General features: G+C 42.5%; 1 protein-coding gene across 27 annotated transcripts in view; it reads right to left on the bottom strand.

Annotated features, from left to right (window-relative positions):
* LOC118389024 (calpastatin-like) overlaps positions 1-24,971 on the bottom strand; it is a 64,100-nt gene that overhangs the window by 11,169 nt on the left and 27,960 nt on the right. For 8 of the 27 annotated variants that reach the window (XM_052527326.1, XM_052527325.1, XM_052527330.1 and 5 more), the window contains 8 exons: positions 23,114-23,209; positions 4,329-4,394; positions 2,545-2,694; positions 2,109-2,204; positions 1,613-1,741; positions 689-811; positions 278-322; positions 64-165 (listed from right to left, as the gene is read on the bottom strand). In XM_052527326.1, the coding sequence (XP_052383286.1) occupies positions 64-165; positions 278-322; positions 689-811; positions 1,613-1,741; positions 2,109-2,204; positions 2,545-2,694; positions 4,329-4,394; positions 23,114-23,209 (807 nt within the window). Of the gene's footprint in view, positions 1-63; positions 166-277; positions 323-688; positions 812-1,612; positions 1,742-2,108; positions 2,205-2,544; positions 2,695-4,328; positions 4,395-15,431; positions 15,582-18,912; positions 19,076-23,113; positions 23,210-24,971 lie in introns of those variants that run through there. The other 19 variants (XM_052527327.1, XM_035778688.2, XM_035778690.2 and 16 more) reach the window with 15 other exon arrangements.

A 24,971-nucleotide genomic window follows, 5' to 3' on the forward strand; every position in this document is an offset into this window, starting at 1 on the left:
CACACATACATCTATCCAACTCGCACCATGCGCAAACACACACACTATGTGAGGGTGCTGTACCTCTATAACCTCTGGCCCGGTGTATACGGGGGCAGCAGGGGCGAGAGGCTCTGACGAGGGCAGGAAATTAGCCAGGGCATCAAAGGGGTCCGCAGCAAGCTCCTACACATGACACGACAACTCAAACACAAGCAACGCAAATTCCATGCCATGCATTATTTTTTTGGTGCAATACAAAACCCACATAGAGAGAACAGATAGATCAATGATTTACCTCTTTGGATGTCTTGGCTGCTGGGGGACCTACTTCCACCTGTACCTGCAACCCAGAGCAGGAGAGGTTAGTGAATACAACACTGGGTTACTATCTGTGACACTGCTCAGCTCCTATGCCCAACTGAGCTTCTGGGTGGCTGTGGACTCAATTCAACCAAACCCACAAAGGTAATACTCACGCAGGAGCAAAAGCACTCTCTTTTTCCTGTCGTCAAATAAAATATAGAATGGTACAGTAAACATTCCTCACCGCTTCCACTGCTTTAATTCACGGCTACATTGTGTGAAAACAGAGAAAGAATGACAAGGACACAGGAAGTGATCAATGATAACACCAGGGATAGCCCCACCCCCAAGAGTCGTCTTCTACTATGGCGCTGTTAATATCGAACAGTAATCCGGAGTCTACCTTGGTCTCTGGACCTTTCTGAGAGGGGCCTCCAGCCGCGGCACCGCCTGCAGAAACAGCCTGGGGCAACTTAGCAAGATCCTTTTTAGCCATGTCAGCTTTGCTTGGTGTGGTGGGCACACTCTATAAAAAGACATATGGTTCACGCCATTAGACGAGGTGCAGAGCAGAGCTCAGAGAGCTGCGCATAGCCTTAGAGTCAACGTTTAGTAGAGTGATAAGACGATAGTTAACAGCTTATCGCCCGTAGGCAATGACAAAGGAAAGGCACCACGATAAGATAAGTGCCTAATCAGAATGTAATTTGCCGTCACCGTTAAGAAAAGTATTAGGACGGTAGTAAGCACGTAAGGCACCAAAGAGGGTAGAGCGAAAACAGAAATACAACAACAGGTCCCCCAATCAACCTAATCCACCTAAAACAAAGCCAGAAGCAATACAAGATGTGGTGCAACGCAACCAGAAGAAAAAGTAAAAAGGTGCAAATACCATTGTGCCTTCTCTGTGGTGACGTGTCAGACGCCGTTTGTCTTGACGTGTTGAGAGTAACACAAGTGTGGACATGCTGGTAAGACTCAGTCGCATTAGAGCAGAAGTGTCCGTTCAATTCCCAGTCAGACACCCGAGGGCCAGAAGTAAGGAAGTCCAAAAGCAGAGATGTGTTTTGAAGGATATCGCCGGAGAGAAAAACCGGAGAACGGATACTATATAAAAGGCGTGGAAGAATATGAAGATAAAGAGAGTGACTTAAAACGTCAAGGTCACGGGGAGAGATTAATGACGAAGAAGACGTGGAATAGTGACCCAGGAAGAGAGTGTTGAAAGGGGGAGTGAGTTTAAAAAAAGAGAGCCAGGCCGGGCAAAGAATAAAAGATTGAGAATAAAGCGGCCTCGCCCCACTTTCATCGACAGTCTGCCATCTACCTTGGCTGCCTGTTTCGGGGACTCTTGGAGCTTCGGTACGTCAGCTCTCCACGGTGTCGCCGACACTCCGACAATGTTTACTCCCCCAGGGGCAGGAGGTGTAGCTTTGGCAGGGTGCATGGGTGCAGTCTATATTTAAGAGGAATGAGTTAAAAGTCAATGGCTACAACACAAACAGAGCGGATTCAATGTATTGGCACCCTTTAAATTCAAATATGTAAAGGTGAATGGGGCCCCAGTGAGTATGAGGTGCAGGGGACATTAAAATCTAAAGTAGGGTAAAGTTGTCCCTAGACACTAAACTACGGTCAGTTTTGTTTTCCCTTCCCAAATTGGTTAAGTTAGGCATTTAGAGAGGGTAAGCTGATCCTAGATCTGTGCCTACGGGCAACATCGACCCGGAATCTGAAACCCAGCAGTCATTCAGGCCAGTAAAAGGTCCAGGGCCAGAGGATGAGACCATTACTATATTTAGGGGAGGGGTGTTTGGCATTACCTTTGGGGTGTCTTTAGGACTGCCTCTGGTCCCAGGTGTTGGTATGTCAATAATAGTAGCACCTGCTCCAGCAGCGTTTGGAGAGACAAGTGTCGTCTACAAACCAAGAAGCAGGCGTAGAACACATTATGGAAACGTGGTTCAGAAAACCAGCCAGCAACATGTTATGCACATCACCAATGGACAGTGAAGGGTCCTAATCCCGTACACCAGCATGTAAAAAAAAGCACAGTCAATCAATAAGCTCATAGGGGTCATTGTGAATAGTGATGTAAGCAGATCGGAACACACCCTAGGCCAAGCTGTGAAGGAGGCAATGGTAAAGAGTGAGATTCCATTTAACAGAGTGTACACTATGCCCATGGGAACGCATTTGGGAAGAGAGCGAAAGATGTCAGAATAAACCATGACTGTCCCACAAGAATCTCCAGTCTACCTCTGGCATCTTCACTTTGGCCGCTCCACTCTGCTTTGTCCCGGCTGTAGTAGGACTTCCTCCCGCTGCGACACCACTTCCTGTGGTTCCACCCACTGTCACGGACTCCGCCCGTGGCTTCGTAGCCATGGTCGAGGCGGCAGATGCACTCTGCAATGCAACAAGGATTGTGATTGGCTCGGTAACGTTTGATTATTTTCAGCTTGCCTTATCCAATTGCTTATCTATATAAAATTCCTTGCCTAGTGATGCTTCCCCTCAGCAAACGAACAAAATGACTGACAAGTAAAAATGACGACGATGCGGCAGAGTATGCACAGATGCATATAGTACATAACCGTGTGCGTATGCATACATCTCTACATAGGTATGCAGTGCATGCATATGATACAAGTGAAACATTAGTAGCTTTCCTAAGTGGCAAACTGTCTGTCACATCTTCACAAGGCAAAGGCATTTTCACTCTTCCTGGGTTTTACGTCAGATACCAGAACAGGTGACATTTTATGTTGTGTTCGTCATGGAGTTGGGGGACACGTGAATACGCCACCTCGGGTTGGCATCTATGCCCTGTGCTGTCACCATGGAATTGTTTGGGCATAGGAGAGAGGACTTTTGGAATAGATTCAGGAAAGAGATTCAGGGAACTGATACATCTTCTCTAGGGAAACCAGTTTGGTAATTCCTTTATCCTGAGTGGTCAACGACCTACCTTAACCAAGGTTATGAACTTTGTGTTTTGCATGTTGATTAAAACCCATTTACAAAAAAACTACTTTCAGTTCCCCCACTGCCAGCCCAAACCCACAACAACAAAAACCGACATTCAGCCAAAGGAAGTTTGTCCAATCTGTAGTTCCCTATAAATATTGGGCTGGAGACCAGTTAAAGACAGTGCTGTGTAATGTGTGCTGACTATAGGTGTTCTCTGTAGTTAAGCTCTCTCTTTTCTGGAGAGAAAGTAACTAAAAGAGTGCTACTGTTTAGCATAGAGCTTTTGCACTGACATTAGTAGGGAAGACACTGACTGTTGTGTTGCGGCTGGCCAAGTACATCGCTACTACCCCCCAGAACTAGAAATACTGCGCACCCCCTTCTCCATAACAGCCTATTTTAACAGCCCATTTCCTCAATGGGTGACAACATAACACTGGTGTGGAATTATTTCTTGAGGTCATCACCTATACAGAGTCAAGAATTTAAAAACTTGTTGCAAGTGCTGCATGTTTTCCCTCAATAAAGCCAAAGCACAAAATAAACACAAAATACCAAGCCTATTGGAAATGTATAGAATAATTCAGGATATGTTTAAAACATTCTAGTTGGAAGCAATTGCAAAATCAAAATGAGCTGAATAACATAAGCCTCTATCTAATTCTAAAGCCATTGTTCCACTCCCTGAACATTTGGGTGTGACCAACTCTTTGCCTGAATGGGAGGAAGAGGGGAGTGTTGTTTTTCTATGTGATCTTGCTTTTTGTTTCCCCTGTCCTTTATGGTGTTATGGTAATAACACAGACTGGGACACACTGAACAGCCGCTACTCTGTCGCAACAGGAAAGATATTAACAATACCAAGCATCGCCCAAAGAAGGGGTCAAATACACTGGAAGCCAGATCAGAAACTGGGACCTATCCCAAAGAAAAGAAGGTGAAGGCTGGGCAGAGGAAGAGGAGGAAGAGGTGTGTGTGTGTGTGTGAGAGGGGGAGAAAGAGAGAGGGGCATGGTGAGAGAGAATGAGAGAAGATAGGTTAAGGAGTTAAGGAGTGTGTAGTAATGGTACCTCAAATTGTGCTGGATTCACGGCAACCTGGGCCACTGAAGTGGATGAATATTGTCTGGGCTGCGACTGGGGAGAGAGAGAGAGAAAGAGGGAGAGAGTTAAAAAAAAACATAAAATGAATGGAGGAGTATCACTTATAGTAGGACACAGACTTAATCCTTGTCAGAATCACTGACGCAATTAAGCATAATCTTAACTTGAAATTAACCACAGCAAAACAAAACATTCCATGCTGCTCAAATGTCTGTACAATTTCCTCACAAGGTAGGCGTAATTTCAATCATAGAAATATCATTAATAGAATGGACCTTCAGACCACAGCAATTTAGCTGGTCAACACTGGCATTTAAAAGGTGCAACAGGCAATATGTTTGCTATAATTCTAATAGTTTGTCTAATTTCAGTTTATGTGACAAAACAAGCAATCATTGTGTAGAGTCATTGTACCATCTGTAAAATATGTTTTCCATAGCCCAAAATATTGTATTTTCACAAAACCGAAAGTAAAATACAAAATTGTTTAACTTAAGCACGGAAGCATGGAAATTGTGCACATAGAACAGATCTACCGCATCTTAGACTTGCTTTCTATGAGAATGACAGATCTATAACTCACATTTCTATGTGGATTTGGTCAGGTTGCCCGAAAAGTTCAATATTGGTGCTTTAAACTAAATTTGAAATGGCGGCCATCTTTGTGGTAGTATTTAAAAGTCAACATTTAAATTAAATGTACATTTCAATGGTCTACCAGTGGTGTGAAGGGATAGGTCCATTCTATAAATTGTATTTCTATGATTAAAATGACAACCACCCCTGTATTCAAGAGCATGTTGTGTCTCAACCGATGCGGTCGTCACTAGTTACCACAGCCACAAAGTGTCATGGTTATGTCTAAACCTCGCTCGTCCACCCACCGTCGAATGTGAACTTAAATGGTCATGTTTATTCTATTATCTATGATTTCAATAGGTTTCCTATGGAGGATTGACCGTATAATTTAAAACAGATATTCCCATTCAAGTCAACGTTCTCTGATGTGTGGACCTCTAACCATGTTTGTGGTACCATTTGAATGTCTACGTTTCAATTGTATTCCCATTTTAGTACATTTATCAGCCAAAACATGGACACCCATGCTATATTCAAGAGCATATTGTGTTTCAACCGATGGCGAGCACAACAAACACCTCAGATGATGTAAACTAGGGTCTAAGCTATAACATATGCAAATATGAAAATAATCAGAGTTTATGCATTTTTTTGGGGGATAAATTACATTTAAGGGAGAAGAAAAATGATAATAGAAAATAAAAAATGTATTACAAGAAAGGATGAAATAGTTTAACAATACTGTTTGTAAGCTTTTTACCTTTCCAGTGATGAAGACATGTATGTTTCATTGTATGGTAGGCAACTTTGATGTGGTGCTGTCAACTCTGAACACCTTTATCTCTTGAATGTTTTGGTATTCAGGTCCAAAAGGTCACTTTCTGAACCCTTCTAAAAACGGGCAAATATGTATGGAAAGTGTTGTTCAAATCAAAAGGGGTGCTGTCAAAAAGTGATTGAATTGTAATGGATTTTAACCGTGTGTTATTATAATATAAGTTGTAGTTCTTAACGATATACATTTTCAGTTATATATTCAAGACCACAGTAGTCAACAATACATTTCCTTGAAAGTGTATCTAGACTTGGTCAGAACCAATATGACAGGGAATCGGGAATCTTTCTCTCGTGCCCGAGCTCACGTTCACACATCAAAGAGGACCCGTCAATTACCAACCTTAGTTGTGTATCCCAGAGGTTCTACATCCCCTGTTATACACTCTACAACTGAGACATGGGAAGGAGCTGATCTCGAGAGAGAGAGAGAGAGAGAGAAGGGGAAATGATATGACAAGACTGACACCCCACGTGTCAGTGGACTGATAGCATTATATAATCAAATCAAAACAGTTTGTCCAAAGACCTCTATACAGCTTTTCTCCTGATATTACGTAACCAAGCACATCCCATATCCCTACTGTTTGGTGTATGTGGGATGTACACATTGTGACTGAAGCGGTGAGGGTAACTAACTAACATTGCTGGTTTGAGGAAGGCAGAAACCAGGGGGAGTTTGAGTTTCACCCTCTCCACCCATACTGCCTATTGGAGAATCTCAATTGCATTCTCCTCATGTCCGCTCTACTTTCTTCCTTCGCAAAACCCATTAGAGGAGAAGGTGAGAGGGACGGGACCTTTGATTTGACCTCTGGCTTTCTTATCCAATGGGTTTTGAGAAGGAGGCGAGGAGTATTGTGTTATGAGATTTCCAGGGTCTCAAAATGTCCCAGGGTTACAGCACAGCATAATGTATTTCTTATGGTATGAGTCCCAAGGATGTGTGTGAATGTCTCATACCCTGCTAAGTATCTTTAAGAAGTTTCGATTGGACCAAGCAGTCAAGCCAGCTTAAAACAATTCTACTGTTACACAGGGATGATAGGATGGGAGATAAAGACAGTGAGAGACAGGTGGAGAGAGCGAGAGAAAGAGTGGCAGAGGTTGAAATCGCACTAGTTAAACTGTATACTAAATTCTTACACATAAAATCCTGCGCTATACTAACTGTATACTACTTATACTATTCAGATTAACTTTATTTTGCCATACAACATTACTTGGAGATGATTACTGATTACAAGCATTTCGCTACACTCGCATTAACATCTGCTAACTATGTGTATGTGACCAATAAAATTTGATTCGATGTTCACTGACAACATGACTTAATCTATGCACTCTTAAAAAAAAAAACGTGCCATCTAGAATCTAAAAGGGGTCTGCGGCTGTCCCCATTGAAGAACTCTTTTTGGTTCCAGTTAGAACCCTTTTGAGTTCCATATAGAACCCTTTCAACAGAGGGTTCTACGTGGAACCCAAAATAGTTCTACCCGGAACCAAAAAGGGTTCTACTATGGAGACAGATACAGAACCCTTTTTTGAACCCTTTGTTCTAAGAGTGCGTCTTGTGAAAGGAGAGTGGTGTTGACACAAAGGCCTTGTCAAAACCCAGCTAAGGGCCTTAGCGAGATGGGTTTGAGGCAATCACTGATTTGTACTGTACGTGATTAGATATGTGAAATAATGGTTGCGGCCTGCTGTTTTCACCAGTAATACTCAGTAATGAACCTCAAAGGAAGGAAGGAAAGGAAGGATGCATCTGTAAAGTATTGGAACAAGTCCCCACTCAGATGGGTTGGGAGGAAGTAGGGAGGGGAAAGTGAGATCACAGACACCCAGGGGCGGAAAGTGGGCTAACGAGTCACACTGCCCTCTCTTTGGATACATATTTTTGCACTAGGCAACACACCAGACTGACGGCGAATGAAAGGACATACAAAGAGAGGGTGGAGGCTTGGGCGTGACACCTGGAATTCTGACTGGCTCATCTTTTGGCAACCAAAGAGATACAATTAGTTTGTTATCTGTAGCTCTATGTTGGCAAAACTATACCAGAGTACCCTACTTGAATGTCTCTGGTTTGATCCAAGCTACTCAAGTATGACTCATGTTTATTTCAAATTGAATGATGGTTTATAAACAAAACTGAAACAAAGACGTTGATTCAAAAGGCATTTGGTTGCACATCTACTCGTGATCATGGCAGCAAAGGAACACGGGCATCTCACTGCGAGCTCCTCTGTCTTCCAACCGACAGCACATGACAAAGGATGTGGCTTTGGGTGTGTAAACAAACTGCACTTCTCATTTCTACTGCAACAAAATCTACTTCAACAAACCCCACTGACTAACTACCCTACCCCACTGACTAACTACCCTGCCCAACCTAACCTAACAGGCGTAAAATAAATGCCTGAAACTAGATCCCCTACATACTGGTCTTGACAAGAAGACTGTAGGAGGAGGTTCTCTTCTGCACTGTTCAACCAATCCAGTAAATGTGGAGGAGGAGTTACGATGGAGTGTTGCCTTGTTAACAGCCTCAATTCGTTGGGCGCATGGACTCGACAAGGTGTCGAAAGTGTTCCCCGGGGATGCTGGCCTATGTTGACTCTAATGCTTCCCACAGTTGTGTCAAGTTGGTTGGATGTCCTTTGAGTGGTGGTAACCATTCTCGATACACACAGAACATTGTTGAGTCTGAAAAACCCAGCAGCGTTGCAGTTCTTATCTTGCCCATTCACCCTCAATGGCACACATACACAATCCATGCCTCAATTGTTTTAAGGCTTAAAATGAATCTTTAACCTGTCTCCTCCCCTTCATCTACACTCATTGAAGTGGATTTAACAAGTGACATCAATAAGGGATCATAGCTTTCACCTGGATTCACCTGGTCAGTCTATGTCATGGTTTTCTTAATGTTAATGTTAAGTATACTCAGAGTATAACACACACCTGAACACAGAGGCTAACATCAGTACACTATAGATAGCAACAGCAAACCAAGCCCCGGGAACCTGAACACAAGAGACTGACGTCAGTACAACATAGATATACAGAGATTTAACATGGGCACATCACTGTTAGGACTTAGTAGAAAGCTAGATTATATGAACACATGCTCATGTCCGCATTTATCGGTTTTAACATGTATAATGCCATTGTTTTTACTCTAATTGTAACTCCTTATTCACCGTGTATTTATCGTTTGTGTCTATATTATATAAACAAATGTATCTTAAACTCTGCATCATTGGAAAAAGACCCGTAAGCATTTCACTGTTTGTCTACACCTATATATACTGCTTTGTCGAGACAAGGCCCAAATCCCCGTCATCCGTGTGAAGAAAAGACGGGAAAAAAGGGTGAGGGCGGAGTGCCTTGCAAGAATTCGCTGACAAGTAGGCAAACCACCACTACCTTCCGTATTATTGGCCAACATGCAATCATTGGAATAAAAAAACAGGACGATCTACGATTAAGACTATCCTACCCAACGGGACATTAAAAACTGTAATATCTTATGTTTCACCGAGACGTGGCCATTTATGCTCGCTTCGAGGAATGCAACACGGAAGCAGGTATGAGAGCACCAGAGCACCAGCAGTTCCGGGCGACTGTGTGATCACGCTCTCCGGCCCAGACGTATTACCAGGACGTGTACTCAAAGCATGCGCAGACCAGCTGGCAAGTATCTTCACTGACATTTTCAACCTCTCCCTGTCTGAGTCTGTAATATCTACATGTTTCAAGCAGACCACCATAGTCCCAGTGCCCAAGAAAGCGAAGGTAATCTGCCTAAATGATTACCGCCCCGTAGCACTCACGTCGGTAACCATTAAGTGCTTTGAAAGGTTGGTCATGGCTCAAATCAACACCATCATGCCGGAAACCCTAGCCCCACTCCAATGCACATACCGCCCCAACAGATCCACATAACGCAATCTCAATCGCACTCCACACTGTCCTTTCCCACCTGGACAAAAGAAACAACTATGTGAGAATGCTGTTCATTGACTACAGCTCAGCCCCCTCCTGTACTCCCTGTTCACCCACCACTGCGTGGCCAAGCACGACTCCAACACCATCATGTAGTTTTCTGACGACAACAGATCACTGACAACGATGAGACTACAGTGAGTGTGGTGCCAGGACAACAACCTCTCCCTCAATGTGAGCAAGACAAAGGAGCTGATCATGGAATATAGGAAAATGAAGGCCGAACAGGCCCCCATTAACATTGATGGGGCTGAAGTCGAGCAGGTCGAGAGTTCTCATTTCCTTGGTGTACACATCACCAACGAACTATCATGATCCAAACACACCAAGACAGTTGTGAAGAGGGCACGATAACACCTTCTCCCCCTCAGGAGACTGAAAAGATTTGGCATGGGTCCTCAAAAAGTTCTACAGCTGTAGCATCGAGAGCATTCTGACCAGTTGCATCACCGCCTGGTATGGTAACTCCTTGGTATCTGACCGTCCGTAAGGCGCTACAGAGGGTAGTGCGTAAGGCCTAACATATCACTGGCAACAGCATACAAGCTAATAGCCATGCCAAACTTACCACGGTCTGCCTTAGCTCTTAATTCAGTGTCAAAAAGTACACACCAGACATCAACTCAGAGGCATGTTTGTCAAGTCAAGTGAAGAAAAAATCAGTTGGATCAGTTAGTCTGCATTCACTACACAAGTGTAATGATGAACAGAATTGTAGCACATTTGGCTAATGTGTGCCAATGGGATTTCTCGCCTGGTGTGCTAACTGCTAGCTAGGCCTGACAAGAATAATGTTAAACAGGCATATGAGGGCCTCAGGAATGGGAAACATTTATCACCTCGCTGATGTCAGACCAGTGTGTGATAATTGTTGGCCTTTGACATCTCATTCACATTCCGTAGTCGGTGACCTCACGGCAGCAGATAGAGGATGACGGACCTTCTGCAGCATGGTTACTTACTTCAGTTGAACACACTGATTCGCTATAGCTCTTCCAGCCATACCGTTCCACACTCCAGCTATATACAGCCTATGACTAGGGATGGGAATTGCCAGGGACCTCTCGATACGATGTTATCACGATACTTTGCTGCCGATACAATATGTATTGCAATTCTCACAATTCTATATGTATTATGATTCGATACTGTGACCTTATTGCGAATTAATGTTCCAAACAGTTCTCACCATATATCTGCTGCAGAGGAACAAGAGAGAGCCATGAGAAAACAAGTTTTGATCAGTCATGGAAATAAAAGTGCTGAAAATAAACTGGCACCCTATTTAAAAAGAAGATGGAGAACAAGCTATATAAACAGTGCTTTGGCAAGTTCAGACCCCTTCACTTTTCCACATTTTGGTACATTACAGCCTTATTCTAAAAGTCTATATATATATTTTTTTTATCCCACATCAAATCTACACACAATAACCCATAATGACAAAGCGTTAACAGATTTTTAGAAATGTTTGCAAATTAATTTAAAAAAATAAAAAAATAAAAATCAGAAATACTTTATTTACATAAGAATTCAGACCCTTTGTTATGAGACTCAAAATTGAGCTCAGGTGCATCCTGTTTCCATTGATCATCCTTGACATGTTTCTACAACTTGATTACATTCAATTGATTGGACATGATTTGGAAAGGCAAACACTTGCCTATGTAAGGCCCCACAGTTGACAGTGCATGTCAGAGCAAAAACCAAGCCATGGGGGTAGAAGGAATTGTCCGATGAGCTCCGAGACAGGATTGTGTCGAGGCACAGATCTGGGGAAGGGTACCAAAATAATTCCGCAGCATTGAAGGTCCGCAAGAACACATTGGCCTAAATCATTCTTAAATGGAAGAAGAATGGGACCACCAAGACTCTTCCTATAACTGGCTGCCCAGCCAAACTGAGCAATCAGGGGAGAATGGTCTTGGTCAGGGAGGTGACCAAGAACCCAAATGGTCACTCTGACAGAGCTCCAAAGTTCCTCTGTGGTGATGGGTGAACCTTCCAGAAGGATAACCATCTCTGCAGCAGTCCACCAATCAGGCCTTTATGGTAGAGTGGCCAGACATAAGCCACTCCTTCGTGGCGTTTGCCAAAAGGCACCTAAAGGACTTTCAGAAACAAAATTCTGGTCTGATGAAACCAAGATTGAACTCTTTGGCCTGAATGCCAAGCGTCACGTCTGGAGGAAACTTGGCCGCTGAAAAACATCCCCATAGGGTGAGGCTGCCACCACCATGCTTCACCCTATGGGGATGTTTTTCAGCGGCAGGGACTGGGAGACTAGTCAGGATCGAAGCAAAGATGAACGGAGCAAAGTACAGAGAGATCCTTGATGAATACCTGCTCCAGAGCACTCAGGACCTCAGACTGGGGCAAAGGTTCACCTTCCAACAGGACAATGACCCTAAGAACACAGCCTTAGTTCTTGTTTTGTCATTATGGGGTATTGTGTGTAGACCAAATACTGTCAAAAATAATATCCTGATATGTAACTGTATCAATGTTTCCCCCCCATCACTACCTATGACCCCCTATTCTCAAATCCGACCTCAAGGTCCACAGCATTCTTCCTCTCCAATAATGGACTGATTTACATTTGGGACACCAGGTGAGTGACATTAAATTAGTGACATTAAGCCCATGCTAGTGTACACAAAAGTATGCTGAATGGATTTGTACCTGCTTGAGTGGCACACCATTAAAACTACCAGTCACAACAACAAGGCTCCCTCTCAGGGAAAATACCTGAGTAGGTGTCTACCCATGCAGACATACGTAGACAGGTTAGGCTATTTCACCTAGCTCCCAGAACCACCCAGATACCCTTTAATACAGGCAGATAGATAAACAGTCAGTCCTACTGCATACAGTCCATTAAGAATCACACAAAGCACTGGCAGGGTAGAGAATAGAGGGCGGGTACCAGGCAGCATAACAACAAGTCTTAATGTCAACAGTGACTGTACAGCAGAAACCAGCCAACCACACAAATGCATCTCTCAGGGGCCAACCTAAACAGTGTTATAAACTGTAATCAGTCCCTTTTACTGCTGATTGTGATACAAGACTGGGTGTAACTTATTGGATGGAGTAGGCCTACTTCATAAGTCTAACCGGGAATTCTGTTCTGCTATTATTATTGTTATTATTATTATTATTATTATTATTATTATTGAATAATAGCAAAACACTATTATTGCCAATCTGTTAGTAGTTAATGTATAGACTAGCTAGGCCAAACATTGCTTCTATAACTAAATTGTGGCAAAGCTACTGTACTACTGCTTATCAGAAAGTATCAAAACACAAATATTGATTAGCTGAGAGCTAACCAAACACTATTCCAGCGAAAACAAAGAGTAACAAAAACAATATCATCCTTATCAGACAGTTCCAAAACACTATTACTGATTAGAAGTCCAACCAAGCACTACTACTTCTCACGAGACAGTATAACCCAAAACTGTATCACTGAGGTAAAAACGTAGTCTGACCTAGCGCTCCACCAGCTCACCTGAGTCTAGCCCAGAGTCTCAGTGTTTGTCTACCTACCTGCGTCCAACGTCGTTTCAACATTCCTCATGCACTCCACAGTGAACAGGTCTGTGGGGGGTAACCAAACCCAAAATGCTAGCCATGACAGCCCCTTGTTTACAGTCAATAAACGGTTCTTATACATGTTCAGAACATGACAGATACATAATGATCTCTCAAAAACTTTTCAACCGTCTCAAACTGGATGTTAATTTTGTCCGGGGTCAATATGAGATAAGACATTATAAATATTCACGACAAGTCTTACAATGGGGCGGCAGGTAGCCTAGTGGTTAGAACGTTGGACCAGTAACCGAAAGGTTGCTAGATAGAATCCCCGAGCTGACAAGGTTAAAAAAAAAACATCTCGTTCTGCCCATGAACAAGGCAGTTAACCCAATGTTCCTAGGCCATCATGGGAAAATCAAAAGAAATCAGCCAAGACCTAAAAAAAAAATTTGTAGACCTCCACAAGTCTGATTCATCCTTGGGAGAAATTTCTAAATGCCTGAAGGTACCACGTTCATATGTACAAACAATAGTACGCAAGTATAAACACCATGGGACCACGCAGCCGTCATACCGCTCAGGAAGGAGACGCGTTCTGTCTCCTAGATGTGAACGTACTTTGATGCGAAAAGCGCAAATCAATCCCAGAACAACAGCAAAGGACCTTGTGAAGATGCTGGAGAAAACAGGTACAAAAGTATCTATATCCACAGTAAAACGAGTCCTATATCGACATAACCTGAAAGGCCGCTCAGCAAGGAAGAAGCAACTGCTCCAAAACTGCCATAAAAAAGCCAGACTACGGTTTGCAACTGCACATGGGGACAAATATTGTAATTTTTTGAGAAATGTCCTCTGGTCTGAAGAAACAAAAGTATAACTGTTTGGCCATAATGAGGAGGAAAAAAGGGGAGGCTTGCAAGCCGAAGAACACAATCCTAACAGTGAAGCATGGGGGTGGTAGCTTCATGTTGTTGGGGTGCTTTTATGCAGGAGGGGCTGGTGCACTTCACAAAATAGATGGCATCATGAGGTAGGGAAATGATGTGGATATATTGAAGAAACATCTTAAGACTTCGGTCAGGAAGTTAAAGCTTGGTCGCAAATAGGTCTTCTAAACGTACAATGACCACAAGCATGCTTCCGAAGTTGTGGCAAAATGGTTTAAGGACAACAAAGTCAAGGTATTGGAGTGGCCATCAAAGCCCTGACCTCAATCCTATAGAACATTTGTGGGCAGAACTGAAAAAGCATGTGCGAGCAAGCGGGTCTACAAACCTGACTCAGTTACACCAGCTCTGTTTGGAGGAATGGGCCAAAAATTCACCCAATTTATTGTGGGGAAGGCAATGCTACCAAATACTAATTGAGTGTATGTAAACTTCTGACCCACTGGGAATGTGATGAAATGAATAAAAGCTGAAATTAATCATTATCTAATATTCTGACATTTCACATTGTTAAAATAAAGTGGTGATCCTAACTGACCTAAGCCAGGGAATGATTACTAGGATTAAATGTCAGGAATTGTGAAAAACTGAGTTTAAATGTATTTGGCTAAGGTGCATGTAAACTTCGGTAACGTTACGGTCTTTGTAAGAAAAAATGAACACATCACCCTTTAAACAATTAACTCTTTATTCTGCCTATAGACAATAAAACATTTAGAAAAATGACTGCATGACTGACTAGGCCTGGTTTCTGTCTCTACTGTATGAAATCAAGGGGAGAAAAGCATTACAATTAAAAAGAGCTTCTTAGCTTTGACTACCTGTAGTTGCTTTGCCTGCTCTATTTGAAATAAACAGGGTATATACTTGTACAGGCAATATTAAAATGTAACCACCGAATAGGGCTGCAAATCGTTGGCTATGAATACTCCCACTGCTTTCGTTATTTCTTTATGTTTTTCTGAATGTGTTGCTAATTGTTGTTGGAAGGCAGCAGCGAGAGATTGCTGTGTTTTCGCTAACGAGTGGACTCTCCTCGCTTCAGCTCCACCTGCCAGACATACGGCTTTGTGATGGTGACGTAAATGACACATGGTTAGAAGTGTTTCCACTCGAGTAGCCGACAGTGGAAAAGCAATGCTTGCAGACTTACTTTGTTTGTTTACGGTCTTCTTACCCTCGTCATCGTATTGAACGCTCCATCCAAAACGTTCCCACACAGCGGATTTGAAAGACGGCGGTGCCTCTTCAAATGTGCTTCTGTCTGCCTCGCTAGCGCTCGCCATAGTCACGTTGGAGCTGAGAGAATATTTGTTTTTAGTTTCCGCTCTCTACATGGGGCCCCTTTAGGGTGTTTTCCTACTGAGGTGTCATTGCAAGTCTTCCATTGGTTGTTTAAGGGGGAGGTGGTTGCGGTCACCACATTTTGAGACATTGCTGTGGAGTAAAGTGTGTCACTCCTTAGGAGCCCCCTAACGGCCTGGGGCCCCAAGCAGTTGCCTGCCTTGCCTGTTCACAGGCTGTGCTTCTGGTTCTATGGGTCTTGAACGTACAACGTGAGTATAGTCTACAGCGCAAATAAGCAATTTTTGGAAATAATAGAAAAATGACTGGCAGACTGTGTATTGAACCGAACCGTTCGACAACATACTATGTACCGTTGCATCCCTAGTATGTATCCCTAGTATGCAGTAATCATATGCCTATGAACGAGAGTAATACTGTTAGCACTGAGGTGGTGTGCCCCAGTAGGAAGTCCACCATGTGCAGCTCACCCTCCACTATTAAAAATGACCTGAGCATGTCTAACTCTGTTTTTCTTGCTTTACTGGGAAGCTTAGCAAACAACCAACCCAAAAGTATTAAAAATAGCCCACATTAACATATGTAGCTTAAGAAACAAGGTTCATGAAATCAATTTCCTAGTAATAAATGACATTAATATTCTGACAATCTCTGAAACTCACTTAGATAATACCTTTGACGATACAGTGGTAGCAATACATGGGTTATAACATCTGCAGAAAAGACAGAAATGCCAAAAGGTGTGGCTGTCTATATTCAGGACCACATTCCTGTAAACCTTAGAGAGGATCTCATGTTAACTACTGTTGAAGTAATATGGCTACAGGTTCATCTGCCTCACCTAAAGGCCATTCTGGTGTGAAGATGCTATAAACCACCAAGTGTTAACAGTCAGTATTTGGATAACGTGTGAAATGCTTGATAATGTATGTGATATCAATAGAGAGGTATACTTTCTGGGGGATTTAAATATTGACTGGCTTTCATCAGGCTGACAACTCAAACTGTAACTAGTGCCTGCAACCTGGTTCAGGTTATCAATCAACCTACCAGGGTAGTTACAAACAGTACAGGAATGAAATCAACATGTATTAATCATATCTTTACTAATGCTGCATCAATTTGTTAGAAAGCAGTATCCAAATCCATTGGCTGTAGTGATCACAATATAGTAGCCATATCTAGGAAAACCAAAGTTCCAAAGGCTGAGCCTGATATTGTGTATAAGAGGTCATACAATAAGTTTTGTAGTGATTCCTATGTTATTGATGTGAAGAATATTTGTTGGTTCGTGGCGTGTAATGACAAGCAACCAGACGCTGTTACTTGACACATTTATGAAATTGCTTATTCCAGTTACTATTAAGCATGCACCCATTAAGAAAATGACTGTACAACTGTTAAATCCCTGTGGATTGATGAGGTATTAAACATTTGTATGGTTGAGATGGATGAGGCAAAAGAGATGGAAAATAGGTCTGGCTGGACAACTGATTGGATAAAAAGAAGAAGAAACTACACTATGAAACAAAGATAAATGACCAAGAATGATAGTAAAAAGCTTTGGAGCCCATTCAATGAAATTTGGGGGAAAAAGGCATTCATTGAATCAGATGGCTCATTTATCACAAAACCCACTGATATTGCCTACTATAAAGATTTTTCATTGGCAAGATTAATGGGAGGACCATCCTCCTCAGTGAATTTCATAAAAAGGTACAACTATACTAAATATGTTCACATGTCACCAAATAATTGATTAAAACCCAGTAATTGCAATGAAGGTCTACAGTAGCCTCAACAGCACTCTGTAGGGTAGCACTATGGTGTAGCCGGAGGACTGCTAGTTTCCATCCTCCTCTGGGTACATTGACTTCAATACAAAACCTGGGAGGCTCATGGTTCTCACCCCCTTCCATAGACTTACACAGTAATTATGACAACTTCTGGAAGTTGTGCTCCAACCTATCAGAGCTCTTGCAGCATGAACTGATGTCCACTGAATCAAAGGATCAGATAATGAATCATACTGAAGGGCTAAAGCTAGCTAGCACAGCAGTGCATAAAATGTGGTGAGTAGTTGACTCAAAAATAAAGACAATAGTTGAATAGTTAACAAATTCATTTCTTCAAAAATGAAGGAGAAGCAAGAGAGAGAGACAGAGAGGTAGCTATATATATATATATATATATATATAAAATAATGTTCAATTACTTAACTAGCCATTGCAGCTAGCTATTTTAGCCTACTCAAACAGAGAGGGATGATACGTTACCTAGCTTCCTATGGCTATCCGACACTGGAACTCTTCCAAGTCAAGGTAAGCTTTCGGTTTTATAAATGTATTGCCACCGGGGCCCGGTGGTGTAAGTGCTAAACTGCTTGCTAACTGTACACTGTACTGCGTGATTGTAGCCGGTTTACTAATATGTTAGTTCTAGCAGCTATGTTGACTTGATGTTACTTAATTTGGTGACAACGATGTAGGCTGTGTTTAGCGGTTAGCAGTTATGATATGAGATTTGTCTTGGAAAGGTTTTTCTGATTGGTCACTGTGGGGACATTTTGTTGGTCCCCACAGGGTCAAATGCTATTTCTAGGGGGTTAAGGTTAGAATTAGTGTTAGGGTTTAGGGTCAGGGTTAGGAGATAGGTTTAGGGTTAGAGTTTTGGGTTAAGGTACAGGATAGGGGTAAGGGAAAATAGGATTTTGAATGGGACTGAATTGTGTGTCCCCACAGTTAGCTGTACAAGACTGTGTGTGGGTGTGGGTGTGTTCGTGCATAAAAGTAGGCTCTCTCTTATCCTCAAATGATGTGGAGGATGTTTTGAGTCTAACTGTCTCATTGTGAACCTAATATAATCTCAACAGTTCACTATATTTACACCGCCAGCAGCACTCTGATGACATCACAGAGTTCCCTTCCTAGACCCTTGCCAAGTAACATTTTACAGTACGGAACAAGTCTGCCTGAGTTCAACTGAATGACGAAGCAATTTGCCACCAAGCGATGCATATAAGTATCTGTATTTTCCCCCTCGGTCACATACAGCAGTTTTGAGCTCTTCGCCAAGTTTCCTTGTTAAGAACATGTAAACAACACATAAACATCAGAAGCCCCATGGCTTCGTCTGACTGACTTAAGTAACATCTTTGGTGGATATGTCTGCTCATAACAGATAAAACATGACGTCACTCACCACAACAGCGTCTGTCAACTGCCCCCTCAGCGATATGACAAAACCATCAAACTAAATCTATAGGGCTGGCACCAGAAGAGGAAACCACAAATCACACACACATAGAAAAGCTTTGTTTAGGTACATACCATGGATTTGAGTGTATCCTATATTTATCTGGATAGTCCCCGACTTTGTCCTGATGCTAAATGACCTTATATTCCCTATGGATGAAGCATATACGTCCCACAAAACACACATGCATACACTTTCACACACTCACATAAACAGACTAGAGATAAAAACATCTGCTCCTCCCAATGGGACAAGTCTGACAGGACAGTACTGCTCAAGCCCCTCCCCTTTTCAAAAAGGGAAGTGGAGAAGCCTGGATCCGATTGGTTGAAAGGGGACACTGTGCCCGCCTCCTTCACAAGACTAGCCAGGAAAAACAAACAAGACCAGTCAGTTCCACCAAGGGAGTTTGATTAAAATAAACTGCGGTTCACCGGTCTATGGCCCGTGGTGTGACGGAAAAAAATGGTGAGGGAGGAGCGGCCTTCTAAAATCGAACAGTGATCTGCGCCGCTCTGCCATGTTGTCAATAAGGCAGCATGGTACATCGTTCAGAAACATACAACATCACGTTTCCATAAAATATATGTTGGAATTTTCAAGCTTGTTCTCATTGGGAAGGCAGACAAAGTATTTTTATCAAAAGCAATCACTTTTGAATTTGAAAACAGAATCCTACGCATTACTCCACGTGCTTAACCTACGCCACTTTTGTTTTGAGCTGACTTCGCCGCCAGCCAGAGCGGGGCACCTGGATCACGCCTGGGAGGCAGCCTGGTTCCAAAACGAATGCAATCACTTGGTGCAAATTCCTCCCACCGGGGCAACACGGGCCAGATAATCAAATCCCCTACATGTGTGAGGGAAGGTTTGGGCTGAGTCTTGTGACTGTATGTGTTTGTGCATATGTGGCAGTAGTATAATACAGATACAACAGCCTACATGTAGAAATGAGTAATGATTACAAAGCAGTGAATGTACCGTATGTGTTGGAATGTGAGCTGACCAAGTCCTAAGCATAGTGAAGTGCTGGTCATCGGCATATATTTAATAGTGATAGAGATGGGTGGAGCTGAAGCAGGCTGGGCAGAGGTGGCTTTGCTGCACGGACTGTCTGTCTGGCAGCAGTAGGGTGCGTCTGATACACTCACTGCTTAGGAATCTGAACAGCAGAGCCCCTCAAAAACAGATAGGCAGAGAAAGGGGGTGAGGGGGAGAGAGAGAGAGAGAGAGAGAGAGAGAATGACAGAGCAAAGAGAGAGAGAGAGTTACAGTTGAAGTCGGAAGTTTACATACACTTAGGTTGGAGTCATTAAATCTCGTTTTTCAACTACTCCACAAATGTCTTGTTAGTTAACAAACTATAGTTTTGGCAAGTCGGTTAGGACATCTACTTTGTGCATGACACAGGTCATTTTTCCATCAATTGTTTACAGAGAGATTATTTCACTTATCACAATGCCAGTGGGTCAGAAGTTTACATACACCAAGTTGACTGTGCCTTTAAACAGCTTGGAAAATTCCAGAAAATGATGCCATGGCTTTAGAAGCTTCTGATTAGGCTAATTGACATCATTTGAGTCAATTAGAGGTGTACCTGTGGATGTATTTCAAGGCCTACCTTAAAACAGTGCCTTTTTGCTTGACATCATGGGAAAATCTAAAGAAATCAGCCAAGACCTCAGAAAAATAATTGACCTCCACAAGTCTGGTTCATCCTTGGGAGCAATTTCCAAATGCCTGAAGGTACAACGTTCATCTGTACAAACAATAGTATGCAAGTATAAACACCATGGGACCATGCAGCCATCATACTGCTCTGGAAGAAGACATGTTTTGTCTCCAGAAGATGAACGTACTTTGGTGCGAAAAGTGCAAATCAATCCCAGAACAACAGCAAAGGACCTTGTGAAGGTCCTGGAGGAAACAGGTACAAAAGTATCTATATCCACAGTAAAATGAGTCCTATTTCGACATAACCTGAACGGCCGCTCAGCAAGGAAGAAGCCACTGCTCCAAAACCGCCATTAAAAAGCCAGACTACAGTTTGCAGCTGCACATGGGGACAGAGATCGTACTTTTTGGAGAAATGTTCTCTGGTCTGATGAAAGAAAAATAGAACTGTTTGGCCATAATGACCATTGTTATGTTTGGAGGAAAAAGGGTGAGGCTTGCAAGCCAAAGACTACCATCCCAACCATGAAGTATGGTGGTGGCATCATCATGTTTTGGGGGTGCTTTGCTGCAGGAGGGGCTGGTGCACTTCACAAAATAGATGGCATCATGAGGTAGGAAAATTATGTGGATATATTGAAGCAACATCTCAAGACATCAGTCAGGAAGTTAAAGCTTGGTCGCAAATGGGTCTTCCAAATGGACAATGACCCCAAGCATACTTCCAAAGTTGTGGCAAAATGGCTTAAGGACAACAAAGTCAAGGTATTGGAGTGGCCACCACAAAGCCCTGACTTCAATCATATAGAACATTTGTGGGCAGAACTGAAAATGTGTGTGCGAGCAAGGAGGCCAACAAACCTGACTGAATTACACCAGCTCTGTCAGGAGGAATGGGCCAAAATTCATCCAAATTATTGTGGGATGCATGTGGAAGGCTACCCAAAACGTTTGACCCAAGTTAAACAATTTAAAGGCAATGCTACCGAAAACTAATTGAGTGTATGTAAACTTCTGACCCACTGGGAATGCGATGAAATAAAAGCTGAAATAAATAACTCTCTACTATTATTCTGACATTTCACATTCTTAAAATACAATGGTGATCCTAACTGACCTAATTACAGGGAATTTTTACTAGGATTAAATGTCAGGAATTGTGAAAAACTGAGTTAAAAGTATTTGGCTAAGGTGTATGTAAACTTCTGACTTCAACTGTATATAAAGACAGACAAATGGTAAAAAGAACGAGAAAGAGGGGGAAAAGGGAGGGAGTGAAAGCAAGAGAGAGAGGGAGAGTGTCACATGGAGCCTCTAGCTCAAACCGCACCCTTTTACAGAGAGGAGCAAGGGAGGGGGGAGAGGGCGAGCAATGATTATATGCTAAGAATGAAAAGAGAGGGAGGATGAGGAAAGAACAAGGACAGGAGCGAAGATGAGAGAAGAAATTAGAGATAATAATGGAGGAAAAAAATATGTGGACCCAAACACAAGCATGGACGTGCTTCTTCCCTTCCCCAAAACAGTCTTCAAAGACCTTGTTGTAGCTACTATGAAAACACAAAGGAAAATGTCGCGACAGGATATTAGCCAAGCCTTATGTAAGATTGTGGAAAAACATGGCTACGTGCTTGTGTTTAAACTATGATGCCATATGAGCTTGGATTCAATTGATTTACCAATGGTTCAATACTTCCATGTCACAAAACTCAATAGATATTAGATGTCATCTTCTAAGATGCAGAACCATTAAGTAAACAGAAGGGCCTGTCTAGCAGGCTGGCTCCCACTAGTGTCCAGAGACAGTATGACACTTATTGTAAACTACAGATGTGAGTGTTTAAAAGAGAACAAATTCTATTTCATTCTAAGGGGGAATCCCAAACTCTGTACAATCGTAGTGTGACACTCCAATGTTCCTTTCCATTCAATGTACTTGTTACTTTGTATCTGTAAAGAATCAATGTATTCTGTGTGACAGTTTGTTTAACTGACAACGATCAAATCTACAGTACAATACATGGAATGTCCTCAGTCAACTTTTGTTGACAACGACACATGGAAGATAGAATGGGACAGATTATGTATAACTTGCCCTGGAAGGTTTTAGTTGTTTTATGTAATAATGTCACGCAATATTGATATATCCATGCAGTGTATTGTTTGTGTCGTGTAAAAAGTTGAAAACTATACTTTGTTATGATTGATAATAATGCATGTAAATGTGAAATGCATTTAATTTGTTTAATGTAACATTTTTGTTTTGTGTTTTGTGCACACATACTTGATATCGTGTCTATACACGATATGTACGGGCTGGGCATCAAATGGTGCACAACATGGAAAGGAGTGTTCCACAGATGTCTGCAGTCCTCCAACCAGATTGGGTCTGTCAAAACATTTCCTAAAAAGGAAAACCAAACAAACCACTGACCTCTCTGCTTGATCCGTAATCACTCCCCTTGGCATTCTTTTGTTTTTTTGTATTTGTTGTTTTTATTCAATTGTCTTTATCTTTATCTTCCCTACTGAGTAAGTCAAGTCCTCCCCACTAGTGTGTGTGTGCGCATGCATGCATGTGTGTGGGCGTGACATGCTTACACTGGGGTGGAACAACTCGGGTGGGACCGACTCACTCGGTAACTCTTGGTAACCTTTGGGTGCGTTCTTAAAGCATTGACAGCAGTCATAATCAGGCTGTTGCAGTCGGGGGAGAAACAGAAAGTTGCTGTTAGTGGTTGTCTAACAGCAAGGGTCTCATAACATGGCATTGTTTAGAAAAGTTGTTTGTTAGAATGTCAAAATAAGTTATTCTGTAACCCCCCCATATCATTATAAAAACACACTCGCAAACGAAATATCACAGAAATGTTTCTTCAATTTTAATTTGAATAGCTTGTAAATGGCGGCAGAGCATCTTCTCCGTTTCAGTCACATCCACATGGGTTGAGAAAAACTCCCTAATGATTGGTGGACAATTGTGCCTCTCATTGACTGCCGTTTGCGAGCATAACATGATGTGATGCATTGTCCGTAAACGGTGACAGACTGACTGATGCACAAACAATAATGATTAGTTGCTTAGGACGCAAGTTGATTTGTAGATCAGTCAGTCTGCAGTTGCCGACTGCAATGCAGTTGACCTTAAACGCGGACATTATGACGGTGACGGCTGCAGGGTGCGGTTGACGGGAAAGAACCGCAGAGATGGCAAAAATCAAAAACTGCGTGAGGTGGTGGTACACATGCATATACACACACACTCTCATTCAAAATGCACACACATGCACACACACATATACGCATATGTATATAGAGCCATACATGCACTCAGTTGGCTTTGCTGTTATGATTTTTGTTTTCCTTGCTGTTATGATTTTTGTTTTCCTTGCTGTTATGATTTTTGTTTTCCTTGCTGTTATGATTTTTGTTTTCCTTGCTGTTATGATTTTTGTTTTCCTTGATGTCTTTTGATTTTTGCATTGTTGTTTTCTGTTTTCATTGGTCTTTGTCTTTTTATCTTTGGTTTATTTTGTTGGTTGTCGGTACATTGGGGGACGGGGGAGGGGGCATGGGGGTGGGGAAATGAATTATTTTATTTTATCATTATTTATTTTTTTGTGGAGGGGGTGCGGGGGTCTCGGGTGGTTGAGGGGCAGCCCTCGGGGAGCCTTTGTGGGGGGGGTCTTGAAGGTCTGGTGGCCTGGCGGTTGGGAGCTTGGGCCGGTGGCAGATAGGTCGCTGGTTCGGGCCCCCGTTTTTGGCCTTGTGGGAGTTCTGTCGACATGCTCTTGAGCAGGGCGTTGACCCTGGTTGCTTCTGTGGGTCGCTCTGGATGGGAGTCTGTTAGATGACGGAATGTAATGTAAATGTTTATCGCCTTTCACTGCAAGTAGATTGTACATTTTAATATGCAATATATATATTTGTATACTGCATGACCCTCGATTTTGCAAGTCAGAACTTTCATCCCAATATGCAACACACATTAAAATATGCTGATCAGCAACTGCACAAAATGTATGCTCTCCAACACGTCCCATATATCTGTAGACAACTGAATGCTTAGCCAATGCAAGTCCCCACCCATCTCAGGGATCTAGACCAATCAGATAACTTGGCCTGCGTCAGGAACAAATCAGTGCAGGTGGGAGGGTTCAGTCTAGAGATTTTGTTCCTAGGGAGATACTTGTCAAACTGAGTGTGAACCATGGAGATAGTTAGAGGAGGCAGCATTGTATTGGTCCCGTTATAGCGTCTGTAAGAGCATGGGCAGCACTAGAGGCCATCTTCTTCTACTACATCTATAAGTTGGTAAGCAAACTAAAGGGTGCATACTGCCACCTGGAGTTTGCTGTTTGAACAGGTATAAAGCTAAGGTTGGTGATTTACTGCCACCTGCAGTTATTGAATGTTTGCTCACGAGTATAATTCATTGGCTAATCCCTCCTGATCACCT

This window comes from Oncorhynchus keta, chromosome 10, assembly GCF_023373465.1.
Source record: "Oncorhynchus keta strain PuntledgeMale-10-30-2019 chromosome 10, Oket_V2, whole genome shotgun sequence".
Lineage (NCBI taxonomy): Eukaryota > Metazoa > Chordata > Actinopteri > Salmoniformes > Salmonidae > Oncorhynchus > Oncorhynchus keta.